The sequence below is a fragment of the Ailuropoda melanoleuca genome, chromosome 11 (assembly GCF_002007445.2).
Source record: "Ailuropoda melanoleuca isolate Jingjing chromosome 11, ASM200744v2, whole genome shotgun sequence".
Lineage (NCBI taxonomy): Eukaryota > Metazoa > Chordata > Mammalia > Carnivora > Ursidae > Ailuropoda > Ailuropoda melanoleuca.
The window spans coordinates 66,539,810-66,562,326 of record NC_048228.1 but is presented as its reverse complement, the minus strand read 5'-3'; the positions used below and the strand labels follow the sequence as shown (position 1 = coordinate 66,562,326).

Here is a 22,517-nt window from a genome sequence, read left to right as displayed (position 1 = left end):
GGACAGCGATTTCTGCTCTCGGGCCGCCCCGCCGCCGCGGCCCTTCGCGGCCGGCCACCTCCGCGCCCGAGCTGGTGGGGCCGGGGCGCGCGTCCCGCGGGGCGCCGTGGGGGAGTGAGTTCGCAAACTTCCGGGGCGCGGAGGAGGCGAACGGCGCGCGTGGGGGCCCCCTCCGGCGCTAGGGGCCGACGCCTCCGGAGGGCGCCCGCGGAGCCTCTTGAGCCCTCTGCGGAGGGTGAGCCCAGGGGCTGTGAGAAGAGCCGGGACGCCGGCAACGCGGTAACTTTCCTTCCTCTTGCCAGACTCGGACCGGCGGGCCGGGGAGGGGGCAGCCCCGAATGGGGAAGACTTGGTCTGGCCCAACGGCGCCCCGAGTTTGCCCACTTTGCTTTTCTTAGTGTTGGGGAACTCAGGAAAAGCTTCAGGAGGAGTGTTGGGGCAACTCCCGCGAGTTGGTGTGTAAATGCGTGCAGTGAGCGGGCCCAGCCGAGAGGAAGCGAGAGCGCCCGAGTTTGCAAAGAGCTGCTTTGTGTTTGGTATTTTGAGAAAATGGCCGAATGCCTATTTCAGTCAGGAATGCCGCCGCCGAGGCAGGCGCTGGTGGCAGCCGCACATAGGAATTCGTGCAACACGTTGGGTTTTCGGGCTGTGCTTAGACGGCCTTCCCGACAAACGTGAAAATTCCTTTAGGGACGGTAGTTAGGGTGGGGGGGGGTATTCGAAAAGTCGATGTTTGGGTAAATTGCCTGCCGAGTAGCCTGGGCTGTTAAGCCCAGGGACAGCTTTGGGCCTCAGTTTGTTTTCTGTGATGGCATTTGATTCCAACTTTTGGTACATTATAACTGAGTCGATTTGTGTTAATGCACCTGGGTGAAACGGACTGTTTTTGTGTTTGGGGTTTGATTTGATCTTTTGAGTGTTTGCCACTTATTTTGCTTTTTCTAATTTGCAAGACAGCGCTCTGAGAATAGCACCTTTTAGATTGAAAAGTAACGTGGTTAAGGCGACTTTAAAAGCCCAACATGTTTTCAAGAAGGTGATCTTGTAATGGCTTCCACTAAGCAAGTAGGCCAAGTCTAGCACAATGCAGGAAAGTTACTGTTGGTCGGGTTGAGTTGTACGATTATTAGCTGGTTTGAAAGTTTCTTTCTTTTCATTTGTGAAGTTTTGAATTCACGGAGCTTCTTTTTTTTTTTTTTTTTTTTAAACAGGAGAAAAGGTCCGCATTTTTTTTTTTTAAGCAGGTCGAGTCATTAAAAAAAATAGACTGAGTGGTACTTTTTCATAGTTCTTTATTCTTCTGGAATTAGTTGAGTTCATATGAAATACAATTCAGTTGACCAATTACTACAGGCTTCTACTTCCCAGACATGTTTGTACTTAACAAATGCACGGTATGGTTTTTGGAGTTCTCCCTTTTCTGACCAGTGAACTGTTGAGGGGAATTGAGAGACCAGCAACTTACTATTCATGTATTGAATTGAAAAATAATTTTAATTAACATTAAAAACGAAGTTACATTTTTCCCCCACCAGAAAAAAGTGCTTGAGGGAAGACATGCCAGTGGTAGGCCTAGTTGGTGGATGAGTTAATGTCAAACAATTGATAGAATTTTTTGTGGGGATAATAGAAATTTTTTTGGTGACTGCAATGAACAAAATTTGGTAGTACAAAAATATTTCAAAGCTTTAATTTTAGCAATTAACAGAGCTCATTGAATTTAAAGATTATATTTGAAAAATTTTTTTTACATTATAAAGAATTACAGCAATGTTTTGAATGATGTGTTTAAACTGGTACTTTTGTGTGTTTTTTTTGTCTTATTTTGAAATCAGCATACAGTCATGGCCACCCAGGTAATGGGGCAGTCTTCTGGAGGAGGAGGGCTGTTCACAGGCAGTGGCAACATGGGCATGGCCTTGCCTAACGACATGTATGACTTGCATGACCTCTCCAAAGCTGAGTTGGCTGCACCTCAGCTTATCATGTTGGCAAATGTGGCCTTAACTGGGGAAGTAAATGGCAGCTGCTGTGATTACCTGGTTGGTGAAGAAAGACAGATGGCAGAATTGATGCCTGTTGCAGATAACAACTTTTCAGATAGTGATGGAGAAGGACTTGAGGAATCTCCTGAAATAAAAGGTGAACCCAGTGGACTGGAAAACATGGAACTGGAAAGTTTGGAACTCAGTGTTGTAGAACCACAGCCTGTGTTTGAGGTATCAGCTGCTCCAGAAATTTACAGCTCAAATAAAGATCTTCCTCCGGAGACGCCTGGAGCAGAGGACAAATGCAAGAACTTGAAGAGCAAACCTTTTCGCTGTAAGCCATGCCAGTATGAAGCCGAATCTGAAGAACAGTTTGTGCATCACATCAGAGTTCATAGTGCCAAGAAATTTTTCGTGGAAGAAAGTGCAGAGAAGCAGGCAAAAGCCAGAGAATCTGGGTCTTCCACTGCAGAGGAGGGAGATTTCTCTAAGGGCCCCATTCGCTGTGACCGTTGTGGCTACAATACCAATCGATATGATCACTATACTGCTCACCTGAAGCATCACACCAGAGCTGGGGATAATGAGCGAGTCTACAAGTGCATCATTTGCACATATACCACAGTAAGCGAGTATCACTGGAGGAAACACTTGAGAAACCATTTTCCAAGGAAAGTATACACATGTGGAAAATGCAACTATTTTTCAGATAGAAAAAATAATTATGTTCAACATGTTCGAACTCATACAGGTAAGAGTACCTTATAGTCCATAAGTTCAACTCACTTTTGATCATTAATTCAGTAGGCAGTTAAAGTAGTACTGAAGAAAGGGGATTCTGGGATCAAGCTCTGGTTCCATTATTTGCTGTCTTTGTGACTTTGGATAAATCATTTAACCTCTTTTGTGCTTCAGTTTCTCCCTCCATGGGGGTAATAACTATATGGGATTGGAGCATAAGTGAAAACACTTATTTCAAAGAATGGCCAAGACAAATACTATCAGTGTTTTTGTTAAAATGCGTATTCTAATAACGGGATAGATCATTTAGCTAAATTGAACTTTTTTTTTTTTAAGAAGATGTATTTAGGTGATAGTGAATACATCTAAGATGCAGTATAGTTTCCCAAAGGAATTGAGGACTTAGACAAAAAGGAAAACTCAGTGATTAACCCTTGCATAGATCCATTTCACAGAAGCCTTAAACTTTTAAAAAAATTTGTCTTGGTATTGAGTTCAGAGTGGAACAACTTACCTTGTCTCCAAAACAGAAATGTGAAAAGTTAGTTTTTAAAGATTGGTGGGATTACCACACTTGAAATCATTTTCCTGAGAGAGCAAACACACGTGGAAAATGAAGTTATTTTTCAGACAAAAAACAATGTTGTTCAACATGTTTGAACTCATAGAGGTAAGAGAACCTTTCTAGTTCGTAAGTGTACTCTATCAAAAAAAGGAACAGTGTTAAAAATATGAAAAATTTCATACATCTCAAATACCAACATGTACCCATTACCTATATTCATTAGTTAATGATATTTTATCACATTTGGCATTTTTTTTGGTAAATACCAGCTTTATTGAGATACACCACAAAATTCATCTGTTTAAAGGTAAAATTCACTGGTTTTAGTATATTCACAAAAGTTGTGTAACTATCACCACAGTCAGTTTTTAGGACATCTTCAACCCCTAAAGAAACCCTGTCTATTAGTGATTGCTCCCCATTTCTCCTCAAAACCCCTTAATCATTCACCTTTTTTTAAGCTCTAGGCCCATTGTGGGGCTAGAACTCATGACCCTGAGATCAAGAGTTGCATGCCCCACTGACTGAGCCAGCCAGGCACCCCAAGGAAACTAATTTTTTAAGAAAATGTTTGCGACTTGTTGGTAGTTTTCTCACGTTACATTTTTCTGCTAAGAATTGGTACCTTTGAGGACTGATTAGTGGTCTGAACAAAATGGGTAATCTACTACAGTAGTCTGGATCACGAATGAAAAAGGGTTGTGGGATGCTGTTGGTGTCAAATCCCTTTTGCAAGAGTTGTCACTTGGCAGGACTGACCCCCACAGGTAGAGTAGGTAGGGCACAGGGGGGAGGGGAATCAGTAGTGCTTTACTCAAGTGGTAGACTTAAACAATAAAACTTGCAGGTGAAATTCAATTACAAGAAAGGTATCAGGGTACCTGGGTGGCTCAGTCGGTTGAGTGCCTGACTCTTGATTTCAGCTCAGGTCACAATCTCTGGTGGTAGGATCAAGCCCTGCTTGGGTGGAGTCTACTTGTCCCTCTCCTTCTTCCCTCTCTCCCCCAGTGTGTGTGCTCCGCACTAGCGCTCTCAGTAAATAAACTTAATAACAAAGAAAGATGTCTGCAGCAAGATTTCTAAGCTCCAGGAGAATGCTCCAGTATTATATATATGCATACATGGCTTTAAAATTTAGTCAAGTAAAGTTTGAAGATCCTTTGGAATTTGTTGTAACCTGTGATTGTCTCCATGCTTTGAAACCGTTTTAGTTTCAAAAGTCTTGAAGTTCAGACATTACAAAATTACATAGCATAGGTAATCAAAGTTACTTAGAAATCCTACCCCATTATCATCGCTTAATAGTTTGAATTGAACAGACTAAACTAACCTCATGTACGATATCTTAAAATAAATCGTAGCTACTATATGTACTTCAGCCATAAGTACTTCATATTCATTAACTGTTTTTTGAAAACCTCAGGGCTTAATTTAGATTGGCTGTGATCTGTAGAACTTTCAGGTAGTAGCATGGTATGATTTTATCTGTACACTTTGAATTGTTTTAATTGAAGTATAATTGATGACTTTTACAAATAATATGTACTCAAAACCACCATGCAAGTCAACATAGAGAAAATGATCAGCACCCCAGTGCTTTTGTCTTAATACATTTTGATTTTTTTGGTCATCTGTATTTTGATAATTCATGTTTCCCAAAAAAGCTAAACATTTTTTCAACTGTAAATCTGAAGTTGTCAATTTAAGAATATTTCTAGAACCAAAAAGAAAATGGAGAGAACTGGAAAAGCTTTTTAGTATTTTGTGTGTATTTCCTTTTTTTTTTTGTATTTCCAATTTTTTGTTCGTTTGTTTTTTCTTTTAAACAAGAACTCTTGGGGTGTCTGGGTGGCTCAGTCAGTTAAACCTTTGACTCAACTCTCAATTTCGGCTCAGATCATGATCTCAGTGTCCTGGGATGGAGCCCTGCGTTATGCTTCATGCCCAGAGGGGGAGTCTGCTTCTCTCCCTTTCCCTCTACGCCTACCCCTACCTGCAGGTGCGCATGATCTTACTCTTTAAAATAAGTAAATAAGTCCTTAAAAAAACAAACGCAACAGTGGGAGTAAAAAAACCAAGAGCTCTTGGCCATTTAAAAAGTTTTTTGTATGATGGCTTATTTTAATTGCAGTTTAGGTGACTAATTTTTAATGCATATATTTTATATGCTTAACTGTATTATCCGTATTTCTCCCCATTTTTAAGGTTGATACTTTCAAAGTAAGCTAACATTGGTTGTATGTATTGCATTTCACATTTTAGTGCCCCCCCATTTTAGTGTTAAACTTGTGTGGTCGTAATACTTTTTGAAAATATTTTTTTTTCTTCCTAATGTTATCTTGTGATTTCTAAAAAATTTTTGGTAAGCATTTTAAAATAGTTTGGTAGTGTTATACATTGGGAAGATAATATTTTGATTATGTAAATTGAGTATCTCTGGTGTTAAATGCATGGTTCTGAAAACTATGTTTATGGAAAAATAAGTTTTTAATGCTGAAGAATAGAGATAAGTGATAGAATCACTTCTCATTTAAGTACCCTAGTTTTCAGATTCACTTAATGGGGTTCTTCTGTTCTTATTGAGTGGCCAGTGTTGGGTACTTCTATGCTAATCTGTAGAACAGTCTGTTGAGGAACTAAATTATAATGGCCCATGTTTACTGAGAGGAAACCCTGAAGTGATGTGTCCGAGGTCATACATACACAACTAAGTCAAAGTACAGTTCTCTTTTTATGGGTAATTATGGTGGTGGGCTGAGGATTATTTTCATTTGAGTCTTTAATCAAAAGATTCTTAATTTTGTGGGTTTGATATTTAACCACTTCACAAATTCTGGGTGTCTGGGTGGTTCAGTTGGTTAAACATTTACCTTTGGCCCAGGTCATGATCCCAGGTTCATGAGATCAAGTCCCACCTGCCGAATCAGGTTCCCTGCTGAGCAGGGAGTCAGCTTCCCCCTCTCCCTTTGCCTCTCCCCCTGCTCATGCTCCCTTGCTCGCTTGCTCTCAAATAAAATCTTAAAAAACAGTCACAAATTCTAAAAGATGACTTTTTTGCCTCTATGTGTGACTGAAAATCACTAAGTGTTTTAGAATTTCACAGATAGAAACAATCTTTTCTGTTACAAAGAATTTAAATTATCCTTAATTGATCCTTTATGTTTATCTATAATGGTATTTGATTTTCTTTCATTAACTTTTCTTTCTGTGACAGTTTAATTGAGATACATTTTACATACTACCATACAATTCTGTGGATTGGCCCATTCTAGACAGTTCACATAAATAGGATCATAAATATTATATAGTCCTTGGTGACTGCCTTCTTCCACTTAGTGTAATGTTTTCAAGGTTCATCCATGTCTTATATACGGTACTTGTTTTCCTTCTGTTGCCGAATAATCTCTTGTAGGGATATACCACATTTTGTTTATCCATTCATCAGAATATTTGGATTGTTTTCATTTTTTGGCTGTTGTGAAAATTCTGCTATGAACATTCATAAACAAGTTTTTGTGTGGACACGTGTTTTTATTTCTTTTGAATATATACAGTTGACCCTTGAACAACGCTGGGATTAGGGGCGGTCGAAAATCTGCACATACCCTTTGACTCCCCCAAAACTTAACCACTAATAGCCTACTGTTGACCACAAGCCTTACCAATAACATAGTTGATTAACACATTTTATATGTTGTATGTATTATATGCTGTATTCTTAACAATAAAGTTAGTTAGAAAGAAGAAAATCTTATTAAAAGAAAATCCATGAGGGGGCGCTTGGGTGGCTCAGTAGGTTAAGCATCTGACTTGTTTTCTGCAGAGGTTCTGATCTCAGGGCCCAGGGTTCTGCGCTCAGCAGGAGTCTGCTTGGCATACTCTCCCTCTGCTCCGCCCCTTGCTTGTTCTCTTTCTCTCAAATAAATAAATAAATGTTTTTAAAAAGAGAAAAAAATCCATGAGGAAGAGAAAATAAGTGTACAGAACTGTACTGTATTTATTGGGGGGGGGAGCTTATATAAATGGACCTGCACAGTTCAAACCCACGTTGTTCAAGGGTCAGCTGTTTATACCTAGGAGTGGAATTGCTAGGCCATATGGTAACTGTTTAGTCATTTGAGGAACTGCTAAACTTTTCCAAAGTGGCTGCACCATTTTACAGTTTCACATCGTATATGAGTGTTCTCGTTTTTCCATATCCTAACCAATACTCTTAAACATCTGTCCTTTTGATTATAGCCATCCTCATGGGTGTGCGTCTTCATCTCATTGTGGTTTTGATTTGCATTTCCGTCTTGGGTAAAGATATTGTGAATCTTTTCATGTGGTTATCTGTCATTTATATATATTTATAGGAATACATTCAACATTTTTTAAGCTAAAATTCTTCCAGGTTGAAGTAGGAATTCTGTTGGTATGATCTATTTATAGCTAATCTGTAGCTACCAACTAAAAACATCTGTACAGCTACCAGGAACACATTTCCTACTCATTACTGTATTCTTCCCCTTTTTTCACTTTGTTTTTTCCTTCCCTTGTCCATTTTATTAGACACATCTGTTACTGTAACTTACCGTGTAGACAAAATAATAACTGGTATTTATTGAGGGCTTTACTGTGTGCTAGGCACAATATCAAATGTTCTGTGTGTATTATCTTAAATTTAAATTCTCACAATTCTAGGAAGTAAAGGCGCTTTTCCTTTTACTGAGGAAACCTGCCCAAGGTCATAATTATTATCTTGTGGCTAAAGACTAGATGAAAACAAATTACAAATTGTCAAACTTTTTAAAAAACCTGTTTTGTGGTTGACAAACCATGTCCAAAAAATATACATTTCCTGTCGTTAAGTCTTAAACTCTTTAGTACTGAAATCGTTATCCTCTCCTCTTCAGTTCCTGTCAGTCCTTATGGCTTTAGGAGCATGATTGGTCTTAACACTGATCTATTTTATGAAAGTCTGTCTACTACTTGAAATTTTTAGCTTAAGCATCCCAGTCAAGTGTTCTTGCTTTAAGCTAACAATTTCAAATGATAGATTTATCCTTCACAAGAATCAAAAAAATAATTCTGAGTCACAGCATGAGAAAATTTGGGTAGATTTTTTCCTTAAGGGTAATTCTAACTTAAAAAAAAAAAAAAGGATGCTCCTTGGTACCTCATCAAGATAATTATTCAGTTCTTAATATTTAATGTGATAGTATGTAGCATTTCTGTGAAAATTAAAAGGGCTATGAGAATTCAGAAAGCCAGTGATCTTTTTTGTCAGCAAAGCTGAAATGTAGTTATGCGAATTCTGAATTAAGTCATTTACATATCTAATACATGATAAAAAATTGACCATTTTGCCAGGAATAGGAGAAAGAATCCTTATCCAAAAATGCTCAGTACTGAATATTGTGTATATTGTTAGTGAGAATTGTATTTCCCTTACTTTATCATATTTAAACCGTAATCATTATATTCTTGCAGGGGAACGCCCATATAAATGTGAACTTTGTCCTTACTCAAGTTCTCAGAAGACTCATCTAACTAGACATATGCGTACTCATTCAGGTTGGTAAGAAATGGGAACCCTCCTATGATTTTTAGTAAACAGTACATCATTACAAGGAAGTTCTTCTAGACCTGGAACTGGGTCATTATTTTTGATTTATTTATTTATTTTAAAAATCAATTTACGATTTGTTTTAAATATAATTTAGAAATTAGAGTTAAAAATCAGTGTTGTATTCATGTGGAGCTGTACCTAAATATAGGTTCTTAACAAGGAATCCATAGGTGGAACTCTTGAAACTGAATATAAATGCATGCATGCATTGTTTCTGGGTGTAATGTCGATATTTTCACCAGATCTTCAAGTTCTATGACTAATCAAACTTGAAATGCTATTACAGACTAGTGCTGGTTCATACTTTTTGAGAGACCCCTACCATCTCACCCTCTCCCCACTCCCAACACAATATAACACCAAGCAAGTTTCCTAGTGTGTGGTTTCCAGGTTACAGGGATTCCTTCTTAACTTCTCAGGTCCTGAAATGTGGGTTTGTCCTCTTTTGAGAGCTGATAGGGCTTCTGTGGACTGATTTTAAAAAGCCAAACTTTTAAAAGAATAAGAGATAATCCAGGATCTCAGTTTATTAACCTACATGCAGGACTATAAATACAGTGGGAGATTTGTCCACTCCGATGACTGAAATAATCATGATCACCAACCAGAATTGATCCCCATTATCAAAGTGGATAGATGGCAGAGTTAAAAAGTAAATAGTAAATAGGTGGTTTTGAAAGAATAATTCATTTTGGCTACAATTGACCCTTAACCCTTGGTGAACCACCACAATTGATCAGAATGCTCTGCTTGCAAATTTAGAATATATACCCCTGTGGGGAAACTATGCCAAAATCTTGGTGTTAACAGAAGACTATGTAGACTCATCTCCCTTAGGTTAATAATTGCTTGAAATTTGTGCAGTCTGCTTGTGTAGCCACTAGCCACATGTGGTTATTAAGCTTGTGAAATGTAGCTAGTTTGAGTTGAAATGTATGAAATACATAGCAGAATTCAAACGATATAAATAAAAACACGTAAAATACCTATCTTGGGGTGTCTGGCTCACTCGGAGGAGCATGTGACTCTTGATCTCAGGGTCACGAGTTTGAGCCCCATGTTGGGTGTAGAGATGACTTAAATAAAACTTAATAAAATTTTTTAAAATAGTGATTACATGTTGACAGGACATTAGTTTTATTGGGTTTAAGAAGTAGTTAAAATTTAATTGTACCTGCATTTTAGCGTTGTAAATGTGACTACCAGAAAATTTAGAATTATATATATTGCTTGCATTTTATTTCTGTTGGATATTGCTGTTTTAAGTCAGTGATTAACATTTGATTTATAGTACAGATTCTGATTTGAGCAGTTATGAAGGGGTCACATGATATGTTTGCTAGCTTTTCTTCACCCTGAATGCTTATCATGTTAATATACTTCGAGTGTTCTTTCTAAATCTCCTAAGCTATTGAGTTGAGTCACTTAACCAGAAACCTGAGTTTATTGCTTAGGGGTGCTTCCTGATTTCATTTTCTGAGGGTCATTTGGATGCTCTCTCAGGCTTTGTTGAGGGTAGGCATTGTGTTCTATTGATAGTTGTGCTCTAGCCCTTAAATAAAACATTCACAAGTTTTATGTGAGTTAACTAATTTTAGTCCTTAAAACTATCCTGTAATGTATAAGTTCTGTTGCTATCCCCATTTTAGCAATGGGGAAACTAAACTAAGGCTTTAAAGAAATGTGGCTACTTTTCCTGTACAATGTCCCCGTTTCTGGATTTGTCTTACGTGCTTTCTCATGGTGTCATTTGGTTTTTCCTCTGTCCCTGTGCATTGTATTACTTGTAACTGGAAATTAAATCTGAATGCTTGAATTCTGCTTAATGTGTCTCCTTTGAAGTCCTGTCTGGTTGACCCACTGTTAGTGTTGCTGGGTTCTGGATTAGAATGATGACATACTTGTATCTTTTTCATTGAATGGATAACACTTTTGTCACTGTTTAAGTGTCTGTGGTGTTTTACACCAGTCAGTAACTTCTGCCTGAATAATTTTGTGTTTGCTAACTGTTGTCTTTTGAATCTCTTTGCTGCATTAAAAAGAGGATACTCAGTAGTTACTGTTACAGTACAGCAAGTATTTTAAAAGTCTCTTAATGAGTAGTAGCTACTGTTTTCTTTTTAGAGATTTTATTTTTCTAAATAACCTCTACACTAGTAGAGATTTTTTCTGAATATTGCTAAATATTTTTTTAAATAATCTGCTACACTAATAATCTACAATGTGGGTCTCAAACTCAGAACCCCGAGATCAAGAGTCACATGCCCTATTGACTGAAGCAGCCAAGCGCCCCAGTTTATTGTATGTATGCCAGGTACTGAGAAATTGGTTTTTTTATCTAATCTTAGTACTCCTTAAATACTTAATCCTAGTTTATGGATTAGGACACAGATTTAGAGAGGATAAATGCACTATTTGTGGTTCATTGTCATTCCTTTAAATCAGAAGAGCTAGGATTTGGCCTTAAACTCTTCACCCCTCCTGTGTTTTCCGTTATCAGCATTGTTAAAAGAAAATTATGGTTCAGAAAATGGCTCAAGAAGCTATAGCATAACGAAATTGGAACAGCAGAGTACGGAGAGAGCAGAGACATGTCTTTTATTGGGTGCCAATAGTTTGAGTTGGCAAACAGGAAACAAACATGGTTAGTTTGTTTTGTGTATGGGTGTGCAGTTATTTCCAGAAGATATTATGTTTTAATACTTTTTAATCAAAGCTGCTGATAGCACTCCTAAGTAAAGGGAGGCTAAGTTAGGTCAAATTGGATAGGTAGTCTTTTTTTGAATGGGATGCATGGAGTGAATATCTTGGGTACCTTCTCTGTGGCCTGGAGTCTGATCTTCAAGGTCCCCAGGGCCTTGTTTGTTCCTTGTTCATATGAGTGTGTTGTAGAGAAGAAAAGTATGTGCTCAGTCTCTTATTTTTGGAAGGGATTAGGCTCTGTGGAGTTGATACATTTTAGCCTAACTGACAGATTGTTTTATAATACAAAACCACAGTGGTTATTTACTTAGAGCACTTTCAACCATAAGGTAGGTTTTTTTAGGCCAGATTAGGTAGGGATGACAATGTTGATGAGGTGAAAAATTGACACACTAAACTAATCTAACCTTATCTGGTGTTATTCTCCATTTTATTGGTGTTTCTCTCTAATGGTATTCAAGTATCCTTCTCCTGGCTAGTCCAGGTACACTGACATTATCCACAACTCTTCAGTGGAGATGCTGCCTTTTCATCCTGGATGAAATATTTCGTTCTAGATGAAATACATCCAGTTTGTATTTGCTGTTAATTATATTTTTGTATATATCACACTGGCTAGTTCCCCATTCTGCTAGCATAGGAGGAGTTCATTTTGAAATGAGTGTAATGGATGCCTTTGTTAAAGGAGATTAACAACTTGCCAAGTTCCACCTCTGTTCTTTTTAAGATGAAAAAATATTTTTTCAACCATAAGTTTATTTTCCTTTCACCAAGTATTTGATTATTATGGAGGCACTATTTTAATAGCTGGGCTTATTTGAAAGACGTTATGGTTTGAGAGTCTTCATGAATTCTAGAGTAAGTTTTTTTCCCCTGTGTCTTTGCTATTTTATTTAAAATTTTAGTAAGTCGTGTCAAATTCAACTTACCATGCAGTTTTGGGTTTTTTTTGTCGGTAAACGTATTTTTTACTGAAGTATGGTTGATACACAATGTTACATTAGTTTCAAGTGTATAGAATAAATTTTTAAACAGTGTTCAGTTGAGGTTCAATTTACACATGAAGATGCATACATGTATCTGAAGCATACGGGTCAGTGACTTCACATGGTTTCTCCTCTTTGCCCCCTAGAGGAAGACCTGAAACATTGCTGCACCCTCAGAAAAGTTCCTCCTTACCGTTTCCAGTCAGTACTCCCATAGTCAACCCCCAACTGATAGTCTGACTTCAATCAAAAAGAATATTGTAACATTTTTCTATAAGATGTTTTGGCCATTCATCCCATGCTGCTTTATCAGAACTTTGTGTTTTTTTTGCCACGTAGTAATCAGTTGTATGCCCTATTACTTTTTTTAAAGTCCCCTTATTATAAAGATGAAAAACATAGATAAATATTACTAGAATTGGAAAAGAATTAAAATCATTGATACAAGGCAAAACAAATTATATTTAACTAGGTACTAATAACTTATGTAGTCTTGATGACTAGATCTAATAACACGTAAGATTTACTGGCAAGAAAATAAAATTGCGGGGGGGGGGTGATGAATGGAGCAAGTAAATGTTGCCATCAAAATTTAAGTAGACTTTTATGGACTCCCATTCTCTGATCATTTCATAGGTGGAGGCTTGCACTTTGATTGATGCTTGCTGTATAAATACCCTCATTTGTTAGGGTTTATACAATGGCAATATTTCCATTATAATTCTTTATTAGCACAAATATTTTCTTAAAGAGATAAACTTCATTCATCAGCTACTTGTTTACTCAGAGGTAGGGTTTAAATGGAAAGGCAGGATAAACACACGAATCTTGCCTTTGTTTACCCATACTAAAAGTACCAGTTCCAGAAGTGATGATTTATAAGGAACGTATGTGGACTGCTTGGCTCTCTGTTCCATGCTAAGTGCTTTATATGGATTAAATTATTTATAGCTCATAACACTTCAAAATTGAGCTTTAGAGAGTTTTTAGTACCTTGCTCAGGATCTCACAGTGAGTTGGAGAAGAGCCCGTATTTGATCCCCCGGATAGTCTCATTTTAGACAAAGTTCTTAGCCATTACGCCACGTATTTTTCCCCATTCTGTGTGTATGTATGTTAAGCAAAAGTTTATCTCCATTGAGGTCATTCATTGGAGAGGACAAGAGAGAGTAATACAGCATGTTGTAGAAACCTCTGTTTGAGAATCTATTAGTAGTCTAACATGGAAGAGAGTTGTCCAGTTAGCTGCATAACCAATCTGATATACCTGGATAAGTTTTTGTTTCTACGATTATTTTATCATCAGACATTTTCTAATCATGTAAAGCTTACCATGGTTTTACTTAATGTCTGAGAAATTTGCTTTGTGAAAAAATTAGATTTGATATGAATTTGAGGATGTTTGAGAGATGAATTTTCATAAATGTCAATTTCCATTTTTCTACTATGCATTCCATTGGACCAGTGGGGTATGGATGCCATTTGGTAATATTTACTAGAGTGTGATCTAGATGGGTATGTATTCAGGTAGAATGTGTTAATCTTACACTTTTAATTTGGGGGTGGGGGTGATTTTGGTTTTGTATGTACCTATGATCTGTGATCATGACTTTGATTATTTTACATACCATATCTATTTGTATATTTGTATGCCCTCTTGCATCTGTGTTGTTTCTTTACCTATTTGTTAGAAGAAGGTAGGGAAAATGAAAAGGATTCTGGCTTGGCTATAATTTTGCTTTAAAATAGCAATTCTGGCACTGGACGAGTTTGCTGAGTGAAGCTTGACTCTACTCCTGATGGGATGGACAAAAGGGTTAAATTTAAAGAAAAGGCCTTTTGTTCCCTGAGGCCAAAACTTTCACAACTTCTACATCTAAGGTCTGAGAGTGTAGCCTGGAGTGTAAGATATTTCTTTTGAAGTCTTAAGATTTATCTTAAAAACGTATGGGAATTATATATTCTCCATTATACACTTATTTTAACTAAACATAAATTATCTTTTCTCTTTGAGTGCCCTTGCCCCAAAATTCACATCCAGAGCCCAACCAACTTTGCCAGTGATTGTGTACTTCTTGATGAATCATTGTTCTCTTACAGTGTTTGAGAGCTTTAGTTTGATGAACTTTTTAGAAGATGATGGTTAAATGAGGTAATTATCCCTCCATTTGGTCTGAGAATCATTGTCAAGGAGTAGAGAAAAGATCTACAAATAAATATGGTAAATGTAAAGTGCATGATACAGTCTTTTCAATGAATAGTTTGTGTGTGTGTGTGTGTGTGCGCGCGCGTGTGTTTTAACATATCCAGTTCCTTATATTTTAATAAAAACTTGAATTCATTTCTTAATCTGTGTTATCTCTAACTTCTCTTGTTTACCTTCAGGTGAGAAGCCATTTAAATGTGATCAGTGCAGTTATGTGGCCTCCAATCAACATGAAGTAACCCGCCATGCAAGACAGGTTCATAATGGGCCTAAACCTCTTAACTGTCCACATTGTGACTACAAAACAGCAGATAGAAGTAACTTCAAAAAGCACGTAGAGCTACATGTTAATCCACGGCAGTTCAATTGCCCTGTATGTGACTATGCGGCTTCCAAGAAGTGTAATCTGCAGTATCACTTCAAATCTAAGCATCCTACTTGTCCTAATAAAACAATGGATGTCTCAAAAGTGAAACTAAAGAAAACCAAAAAGCGAGAGGCTGACCTGCCTGATAACAATATTACCAATGAAAAAAAAGAAACAGAACAGACAAAAATAAAGGGGGATGTGGCTGGAAAGAAGAATGAGAGGTCTGTAAAAGTGGAGAAAAAAGATAATGTTTCAAAAGAGAAAAAGTCTTGTAGTAATGCTTCAACTCAAGTGACTACCAGAACTCGCAAATCAGCAATGGAAACTAAAGAAATGGATGTGCATACAGGAAATAATTCAGAAACAACCTGTAAAACCAAGAAAAGCAAAAGGAGGATGGAAGCTGAAGCCCAACCCTTAAAAGATCCTGTTAATGATGAAGAACCTGTGACAAAAAAGAAAAAGAAGGCAGAAAACAAATCCAGAAATGGTCAGGAAATGCCAAAAGGTGATAACAAAGTGGAGGAGACTAAAAAGCAAAATACTTGCATGAAAAAAAGTACAAAGAAGAAAAGTCTGAAAAATAAGTCAAGTAAAAAAAGCAGCAAGCCTGCTCAGAAGGGGCCTGCTCAGTTGGAGTCTTCTCCTTCCAGGAAGCCCGCTCAGATGGAGCCTTCTCCTTCCAGGGGGCCCGCTCAGATGGAGCCTTCTCCTTCTAGGCGGCCCGCTCACATGGAGCCTTCTCCTTCCAGGGGGCCCGCTCAGATGGAGCCTTCTCCTTCTAGGCGGCCCGCTCACGTGGAGCCTTCTCCTTCCAGGGGGCCCGCTCAGGTGGAGCCTTCTCCTTCCAGGGGGCCCGCTCACATGGAGCCTTCTCCTTCCAGGGGGCCCGCTCACGTGGAGCCTTCTCCTTCCAGGGGGCCTGCTCAGGCGGAGGCTTCTCCTCCCAGGCAGCCTGCTCAGGTGGAGCCTTCTCCTCCCAGGGGGCCTGCTCAAATGGAGCCTTCTCCTGCCAGGGGGCCTGCTCAGATGGAGCCTTCTCCTCCCAGGGGACCTGCTCAAATGGAGCCTTCTCCTGCCAGGGGGCCTGCTCAGATGGAGCCTTCTCCTCCCAGGGGACCTGCTCAGATGGAGCTGCCCACTGCCATGGAGTCTGCTCAGATGGATGTTGGTCAAATGGAGCCGCCGCCTCCAATGGAGTCTGCTCAGATAGGGTCTGCTCAGACAGAGATACCTCCTCCCGTAGGGCCTGCTCAGATGGAGGTTGTTCAGGTGGAGCCGCCGCCTCCCACAGAGCCGCCTCTTCACATCGAACGAAGTCCCAAAAAGTCTCCTCAAAAAGATAATAAAAAGGAAAAGTCCAGCATACAGAGTGAAATGGCACGGAAGGAGCAAGTCCTTATTGAAGTTGGCTTAGTGCCTGTCAAAGATAGCCAGCTTCTAAAGGAAGGTGCAGATGCGCAGGATCTCTCAACATCATCAACATCACCGCCAAAGGAAAACTTAAAAGAAGAGGAGTCAAAAGACCAAAAATTACTCACTGAAGGCAAAGGAAGTAAAGAAGCCCCTCTTCAAAAAGTAGAAGAGGCAGAGAAGAGCGTAGCTGGTCTTGCTGCTATTATCAAGGAATCTGCCAATATTTCATCCTCTCAACAAAACTTGACTATGCCAGAGGGTGAAATTTTAGATGCTAAGTGTCAGTCTGACACTGTGCCTTGTGAAATGGAAATGGACACTGATGAGAACAAAGCAGAGAATCCCCCTGGCAAAGACCCAGCAGTTGAAGAACCAGTTTCACCAGTGCTGCTTCCCCTACCAATAGAAAACCACGAAGCAGTGTCCAAAACTGCTATGACTTCACCTCCTGTCACCATGGCAGTACATGAGTCTCAGGAAATGGATGAAGATGAAGGCATCCACAGTCATGATGGAAGTGATCTAAGTGACAACATGTCAGAGGGTAGTGATGACTCTGGGTTAAATGGGGCCCGGCCAGTTCCACAAGAAACCAGCAGGAAAAATGCAAAGGAAGCCTTGGCAGTCAAAGTGGCTGAGGGAGATTTTGTTTGTATCTTCTGTGATCGCTCTTTTAGAAAGGAAAAAGATTACAGCAAGCACCTCAATCGCCATTTGGTTAATGTATACTTCCTTGAAAAAGCAGCTAAAGGGCAGGAGTAATTAAACTTAGGATAGGGGTTCAGTTCTTAGTTTATAAGATCTATTACATTTAATATTCATTTATAGTTGTAGACAACCTCTTATTTTTAAAATTGCTTTAATTAGTGTCCAGTGTTGATTTTTAAGTGGCACTCTTTTCTTTAGGACTCAGTATACCTATTGATGGATGAATTTTAGCAAATCCAAGGAAGTTAGTGTACTAAATCAGCAGACACCTAAAGCTGTTAGTTTATACATTTAATTGAAATGAGAAGGCCAAGGTGGTATTGCAGCATTCTGTTGCTTTGTCTGGCTATAACTTGTCACTTTTCTTGCCATGTCTGTCTTCTTGTTTCACTTTAGTTGTTTTTTTTTCTTAGTTCTTTGTTTAGTTCTATAAAAATTTGGCATACTTAAATAGCAAATTACTTGAAGAATTTGCCTGCTTTATATAAAGTTAGCACTTTAAAATTTTTTTAGAGATGAGACATTTAAATTGAAGAAAAATTCTCCCAACAGTGGACATTGTATCAGTCCAGGTATTTACTTCCTGAGTTTTGATCAATATTTCTAATTTGTGTATGTTAATCGTCATAAAACAATGGTTTTGATGTGGTTTTTTTTGTTTTGTTTTTTTGTGATTTTTTTTGGTGCTTTAATGGCTTAAGATGTTGCACATTTTTTTTTTTTAACCTATGCAGTTCAATTTTTTTCTAGGAATAGTATTTGTTGAACAGTAACACTTTATACATATATATGCATGTTTATTTTGTCCTCCTCGGAGAGATGCTTTTAGTCTTGTTTGCAAAAGGGCAGTTTTCTTTTTTCTTTGCTGCAATTGTCTTTTTTGCAGAATATTAGTGTGTGCAAATTTGTGAGCAAATGAAACATGCAGGTTCAATCCATTGATTTTGAATTTCATATCTATATCTATGCCGGAATCTGTATTTCACGTAAGTTATTTATTTTAAATGGATGTAGTGAATTCACAGCTCTCATTTCGAGCTTTACAATCAACCAACCACTAGGCTCTATAATTAAATGGATTTTTATCCCAGATACCAACCATAAATATTTTGGATTTTGTTTTAGTACAACTACTTCCTAGATGTACAGTGTTAAGTCAAATGTTTGAGGAAAACCTTTTTACATAGATGGTTGGTGTCCATATGGCTACTCAGCTGAATAAAGAGCTATAAGTGATATTTGGAAACTGCAAACCTAGAATTAGGAGACATAATTACTCCTTCAAGTTATACAGAACTTCAGTTGTGAGATTCCAAAGCCATAGCAATTATACAGCAAACCTAGGTTGAGAGAGGTAGTATGAGTGCTGGTAGACCAGCTGCTACTTACTTCCTATGAATACAATGGAAAAGGCAGGTGAAACTTAAGTACAGTCCAGATTTTTTTAAAAAATCACACTTTCTCAGGGATCTCCACAAACTAGTGGGTGTCCTGGCTGTCCCTGTGACAGCCGTTTTCTACAGGTGAGGCCTCAGATGAATTGCAGCTATCCTGGTGTTCCTGTGGGGGCACTTTGTATTAAGAAAGAGTGTACTTCTAAACTTTCTTGGTAGGTTCTTTGGCCAGTTGCCAAAGAATCTGAAAGAATCCAACGGGATTTTTCTTGGTGATAGCAGTTAATTCATTTCAAAGTATGATCCCAGTAGGGAATCTTGAACAATTCTGATCCTCCCATGTTCTATTCTGAAATAACCACTTATGTTTCATTTATTTTCTTTTATCTGGTGATCTCTTTGAGGCAGGTTTCAGAGTTTGGCAATGCAACATGAAAGATTAGGAAAGCATTGATGAAGTGTGGGTGGAAAACTTATTAAAAATCTGAGAGTGAAGTTTGAGTTAAAAGACATTTGAACTTGGAATTGACTGGGAGGCCAAAGATTTAAAGAAGAGAAGATTCTCTCAAGACATGAGGAGTAAGTTGTGTGTTAATGGTGTGTGTTTTGTGTGCATGAATGGGAATTTATAAATGATGTTGAATTCTAGATGAATTCACGGCTCCGACAATCATTGTCAACAGAAGATCAAGCTGCAAATATTTATGTTTTAAAACTTAAATTATAAAGCTAGTTAAATCTTTCTAACAACTAGTTTTAATGTTCATGGGTACATTTTATGTAAGTTACCTTTTACATTCTATATGAAAAGACTCATGTTAAGTACAGATTGGAGATTGGGAATCAGTTTGGGGAAGAGGTTTTGTGGATTCTTTCATGCTACAAAAGAAAAAAATTAGACTTCTGGGGAATTGAACTAATTTTCTTACCTAGTTTTTAAGACTAGAATGCTAAAAACAAAATATGAAGGAAATTAAAACCCCTTATTATTAAATTGATCTGTGAAAACATTGTTACTGGAAATTGAGTGGGACTTGAGGCCTTTCTTCCAGAAAACAAGGACTTGATTGTCAGGCCTATATTAGGTTCTGAACCTTAATGCCATGTATTTGTACTTGTTAAAAATTGTTTCAATGAAAAATATATTAGTAATATGAACTTCTGGTTTAGTTGGGAGTTCTTCCATTTGAAAAATGTGATATTTGCATGGAACTGTTTGAATCTTTGTTTTCTCAGTTTCCCCTCCACTGGATAGAATTGAAACTAGAATTTTCCCTTTTGTTAAAGGAGTAAAAAGTGAATATGTTATTTGTAAATTGATGTTTAGTAAATAGAGATAAACTTGAAATACTAGAATACATTATAAGCCTAATCCTAGGTAGTCTGATGAAAATGTATCTCTTTTATCTCCTGAACCTATATTCACATTGGTCTTCAAGTTACCTTAAGTTATATTTTTTCCTCTTTTCAGAGCTGCTTCTTTGGGGCTTTTTTTTTTTTTTTTTTAATTGAGGTGTAATTCATGACGGGCTCCATTTCTGATAAGGCTTCTTATAACTATGGCTGGATGTTTTGTTCTAGTCGTCCAAGAAGGGCCATTTTATTTTTTAGAGTCACTTCTAAAGTCATGTGGTCTTTAACTTTGGGGACTATTTTGCATATAAGTGCTAATGCAAAATAAATTTAAACCCAAGTAGACTTCATCACATGTCACCCCGTGAATGTTGACAATGGAAGAAATACCTTGCCTGTAGTATAATATCAGTTCTGGACTGAAAAGCTGGGGCAGAAACTTAATTTTCTTTTTTGCATAAACCAGAAAAACAGCTAGTGCTAGACTGTGCAGTTTCCTTGTTGACCTCAGCAGAATGAACTGAGCTGATAGTGTTTATTCAGATTCAATAAATTATCTGAATCTTGGTTTGTGTAGACTTTCAATCTACATGCAATTTTAACTGAGTCAGATAGCTTTTACATTTTCACTTGTGTACATAGGCTCTCCCCATCCTTTTCAACATCCATTAGTTAATCTTTGTAAACTGGCATCGGAACATTACAACAATGTTTTGTTGCACCAATTTTATAAACTTTTACAGTGCAATACGTGTTATTTTTCTGAGACAAACCAAAGGTTAATATCTCAAGGTTCTTGCTGCCTACTTTAGCAGCATTTGATGGGAGGATCTTTTATATACATTTGTAATAGATGAAAAATAAAGCAGATTGCAAATCCTTTTTTTTTTTTCTAAAGCTTAAACCATGTACCAAGTCTTTGGTCCAAATTGTGTAGGATAAGTTAAACTTAAATTGCATTCTATTAACCAATATGAGTGTATTTCTGTAAGCATAGTTATGTTGAAATAAAGTTTTAAAAAGCATTTTATGCCTTTGTTTATTATTGGTATGTCAGCTATCAAAGAAACCAAATTTATTTTGCTGGAATTGAAAGTATATTAATGCCGAAATTACTACGTCTGATAACCCATGATAGGTAGAGAGGTCATGGCAATCTGTTGTTTGGGGTAACAGTCCAGTGGGTAGTAGTCCAAAGTGTATCTTCCTGTACTGTACTTTTCTGGGAGATGGAGGTCAGGGAGAAATATATAACCTGAAGACAATTCATAGCCTGCTTTACATAGTAATTACTTCCCAGCCACAGGTTCCCTTAACAGCTTTAACATAAATATCCTTTCTCAGTAGCAGGCCTGGTGTTACTACATTTTGATTCATAATTGGGAAAAGATGCATTGAAGGGAAAATAAGTTGAGTTACACTGCGTGTTGACTGCCAAGGTACTGTTTTAAGCGTTTTACTGTATTTAATAGAATTCTGAGGAGAAAATGAAACTCAAAGGAAAGTGATAAACCATCTTCTTAATAAGAGTCTGCTTTTTTTGTTAATGGAGAAACACGTTTTTAGGGTGTTTTTGTGAGTTGAAAAAAGGGAGAGGGTGATGGAGAAACCTCTGGCTATGCAAAGCATCCAAACAACTGGATTGCATTCTGTCCTGATACAGCAAGTGACCTGGAAGGTCCTAAGTCCTAAAGAATTGATACTTCATATTGATGAGAGTGATTCACCCTCTGACCTTTTTTGTAAGACTCCTTATCAGCAAAAAGCAAAATCAATTTCCAAGCATTTATTTTATTGGTATGATAGAGGCAATGACAAGGAGCATGGAACTTTGCCTAACCAAGAATATGTGGGGAATTTATCTTGAATACGTAAATGCTATTGATGTCTGACTTGGTTTGTTATCTTTAATGAATGAAGGAGTAGTTCCAAGTGTCTTTCTACCATCCCTTTCTACTTCTTTCCCAGAGGTTTACCCTTATTAGGATGTTTACATATGCCATACCTTTATACTTGACCTGTTGGCCATCTTTTTTTCTCCCCAGGTCTCCATGAGGGCTTGACTCTAGTTTGTAGGTAGAGTCAACAGTGTAGTCTTGTGAGCTTCCACCTAAGGCACTCCACAATACTCACCCTCAGCTCCATAAAGGCAGATGGTGAAGGTGCTGAGAACAATGCACTAGTGTTTGGTAATAAGGGGAAGTTTCAGCATTAAGAAATTGCCTTTTCAAAGAGCACTGCATCAAGGGCTCTGTGGGCCTTTGAGTTAGAGCTGGATTCACAATGGGCCTCTCTTTCTTACCACTATAAAATGGGCAAACCATTTTAACCTTATTGAACCTATTTCTTCATCTATAAAAGGGGACACAGAATTCCTATCCATAGAGTGGCTTTGAGTGTTAAATGCTTATTAAGCATTTAGCCTGGTGCTTGGTATATAGTTTTACTGGGACCTCTTTCAAGGGGACAAACCAAG

The 22,517-nt window shown here is 37.9% G+C and overlaps 1 protein-coding gene across 3 annotated transcripts; it reads left to right on the top strand.

Moving 5' to 3' along the window:
• Window positions 1–46: 46 nt before the first annotated feature.
• REST (RE1 silencing transcription factor) lies at window positions 47–21,066 on the top strand. 3 transcript variants are annotated; one of them, XM_011223493.3, is made up of 4 exons: window positions 47–279; window positions 1,836–2,739; window positions 8,767–8,850; window positions 14,980–21,066. In XM_011223493.3, the coding sequence occupies exons 2-4, from the start codon at window positions 1,845–1,847 to the stop codon at window positions 17,346–17,348; spliced, it is 3,348 nt and encodes a 1,115-aa protein (XP_011221795.2). In that variant the 5' UTR covers window positions 47–279; window positions 1,836–1,844; the 3' UTR covers window positions 17,349–21,066. The 3 variants fall into 3 exon arrangements, with proteins under 3 accessions (XP_011221795.2, XP_011221794.2, XP_034527646.1); XM_034671755.1 differs by lacking the exon at window positions 47–279 and adding an exon at window positions 316–455; XM_011223492.2 differs by lacking the exon at window positions 8,767–8,850 and having other exon boundaries at window positions 147–279.
• Window positions 21,067–22,517: the final 1,451 nt, after the last annotated feature.

Bases quoted from the DNA above. Each gene is read 5' to 3' on its own strand.
- REST (XM_011223493.3), top strand. From the start codon at position 1,845: ATGGCCACCCAGGTAATGGGGCAGTCTTCTGGAGGAGGAGGGCTGTTC. The intron at 2,740-8,766 runs GTAAGAGTACCT...ATATTCTTGCAG, and splicing joins ACATGTTCGAACTCATACAG to GGGAACGCCCATATAAATGT. The intron at 8,851-14,979 runs GTTGGTAAGAAA...GTTTACCTTCAG, and splicing joins ACATATGCGTACTCATTCAG to GTGAGAAGCCATTTAAATGT.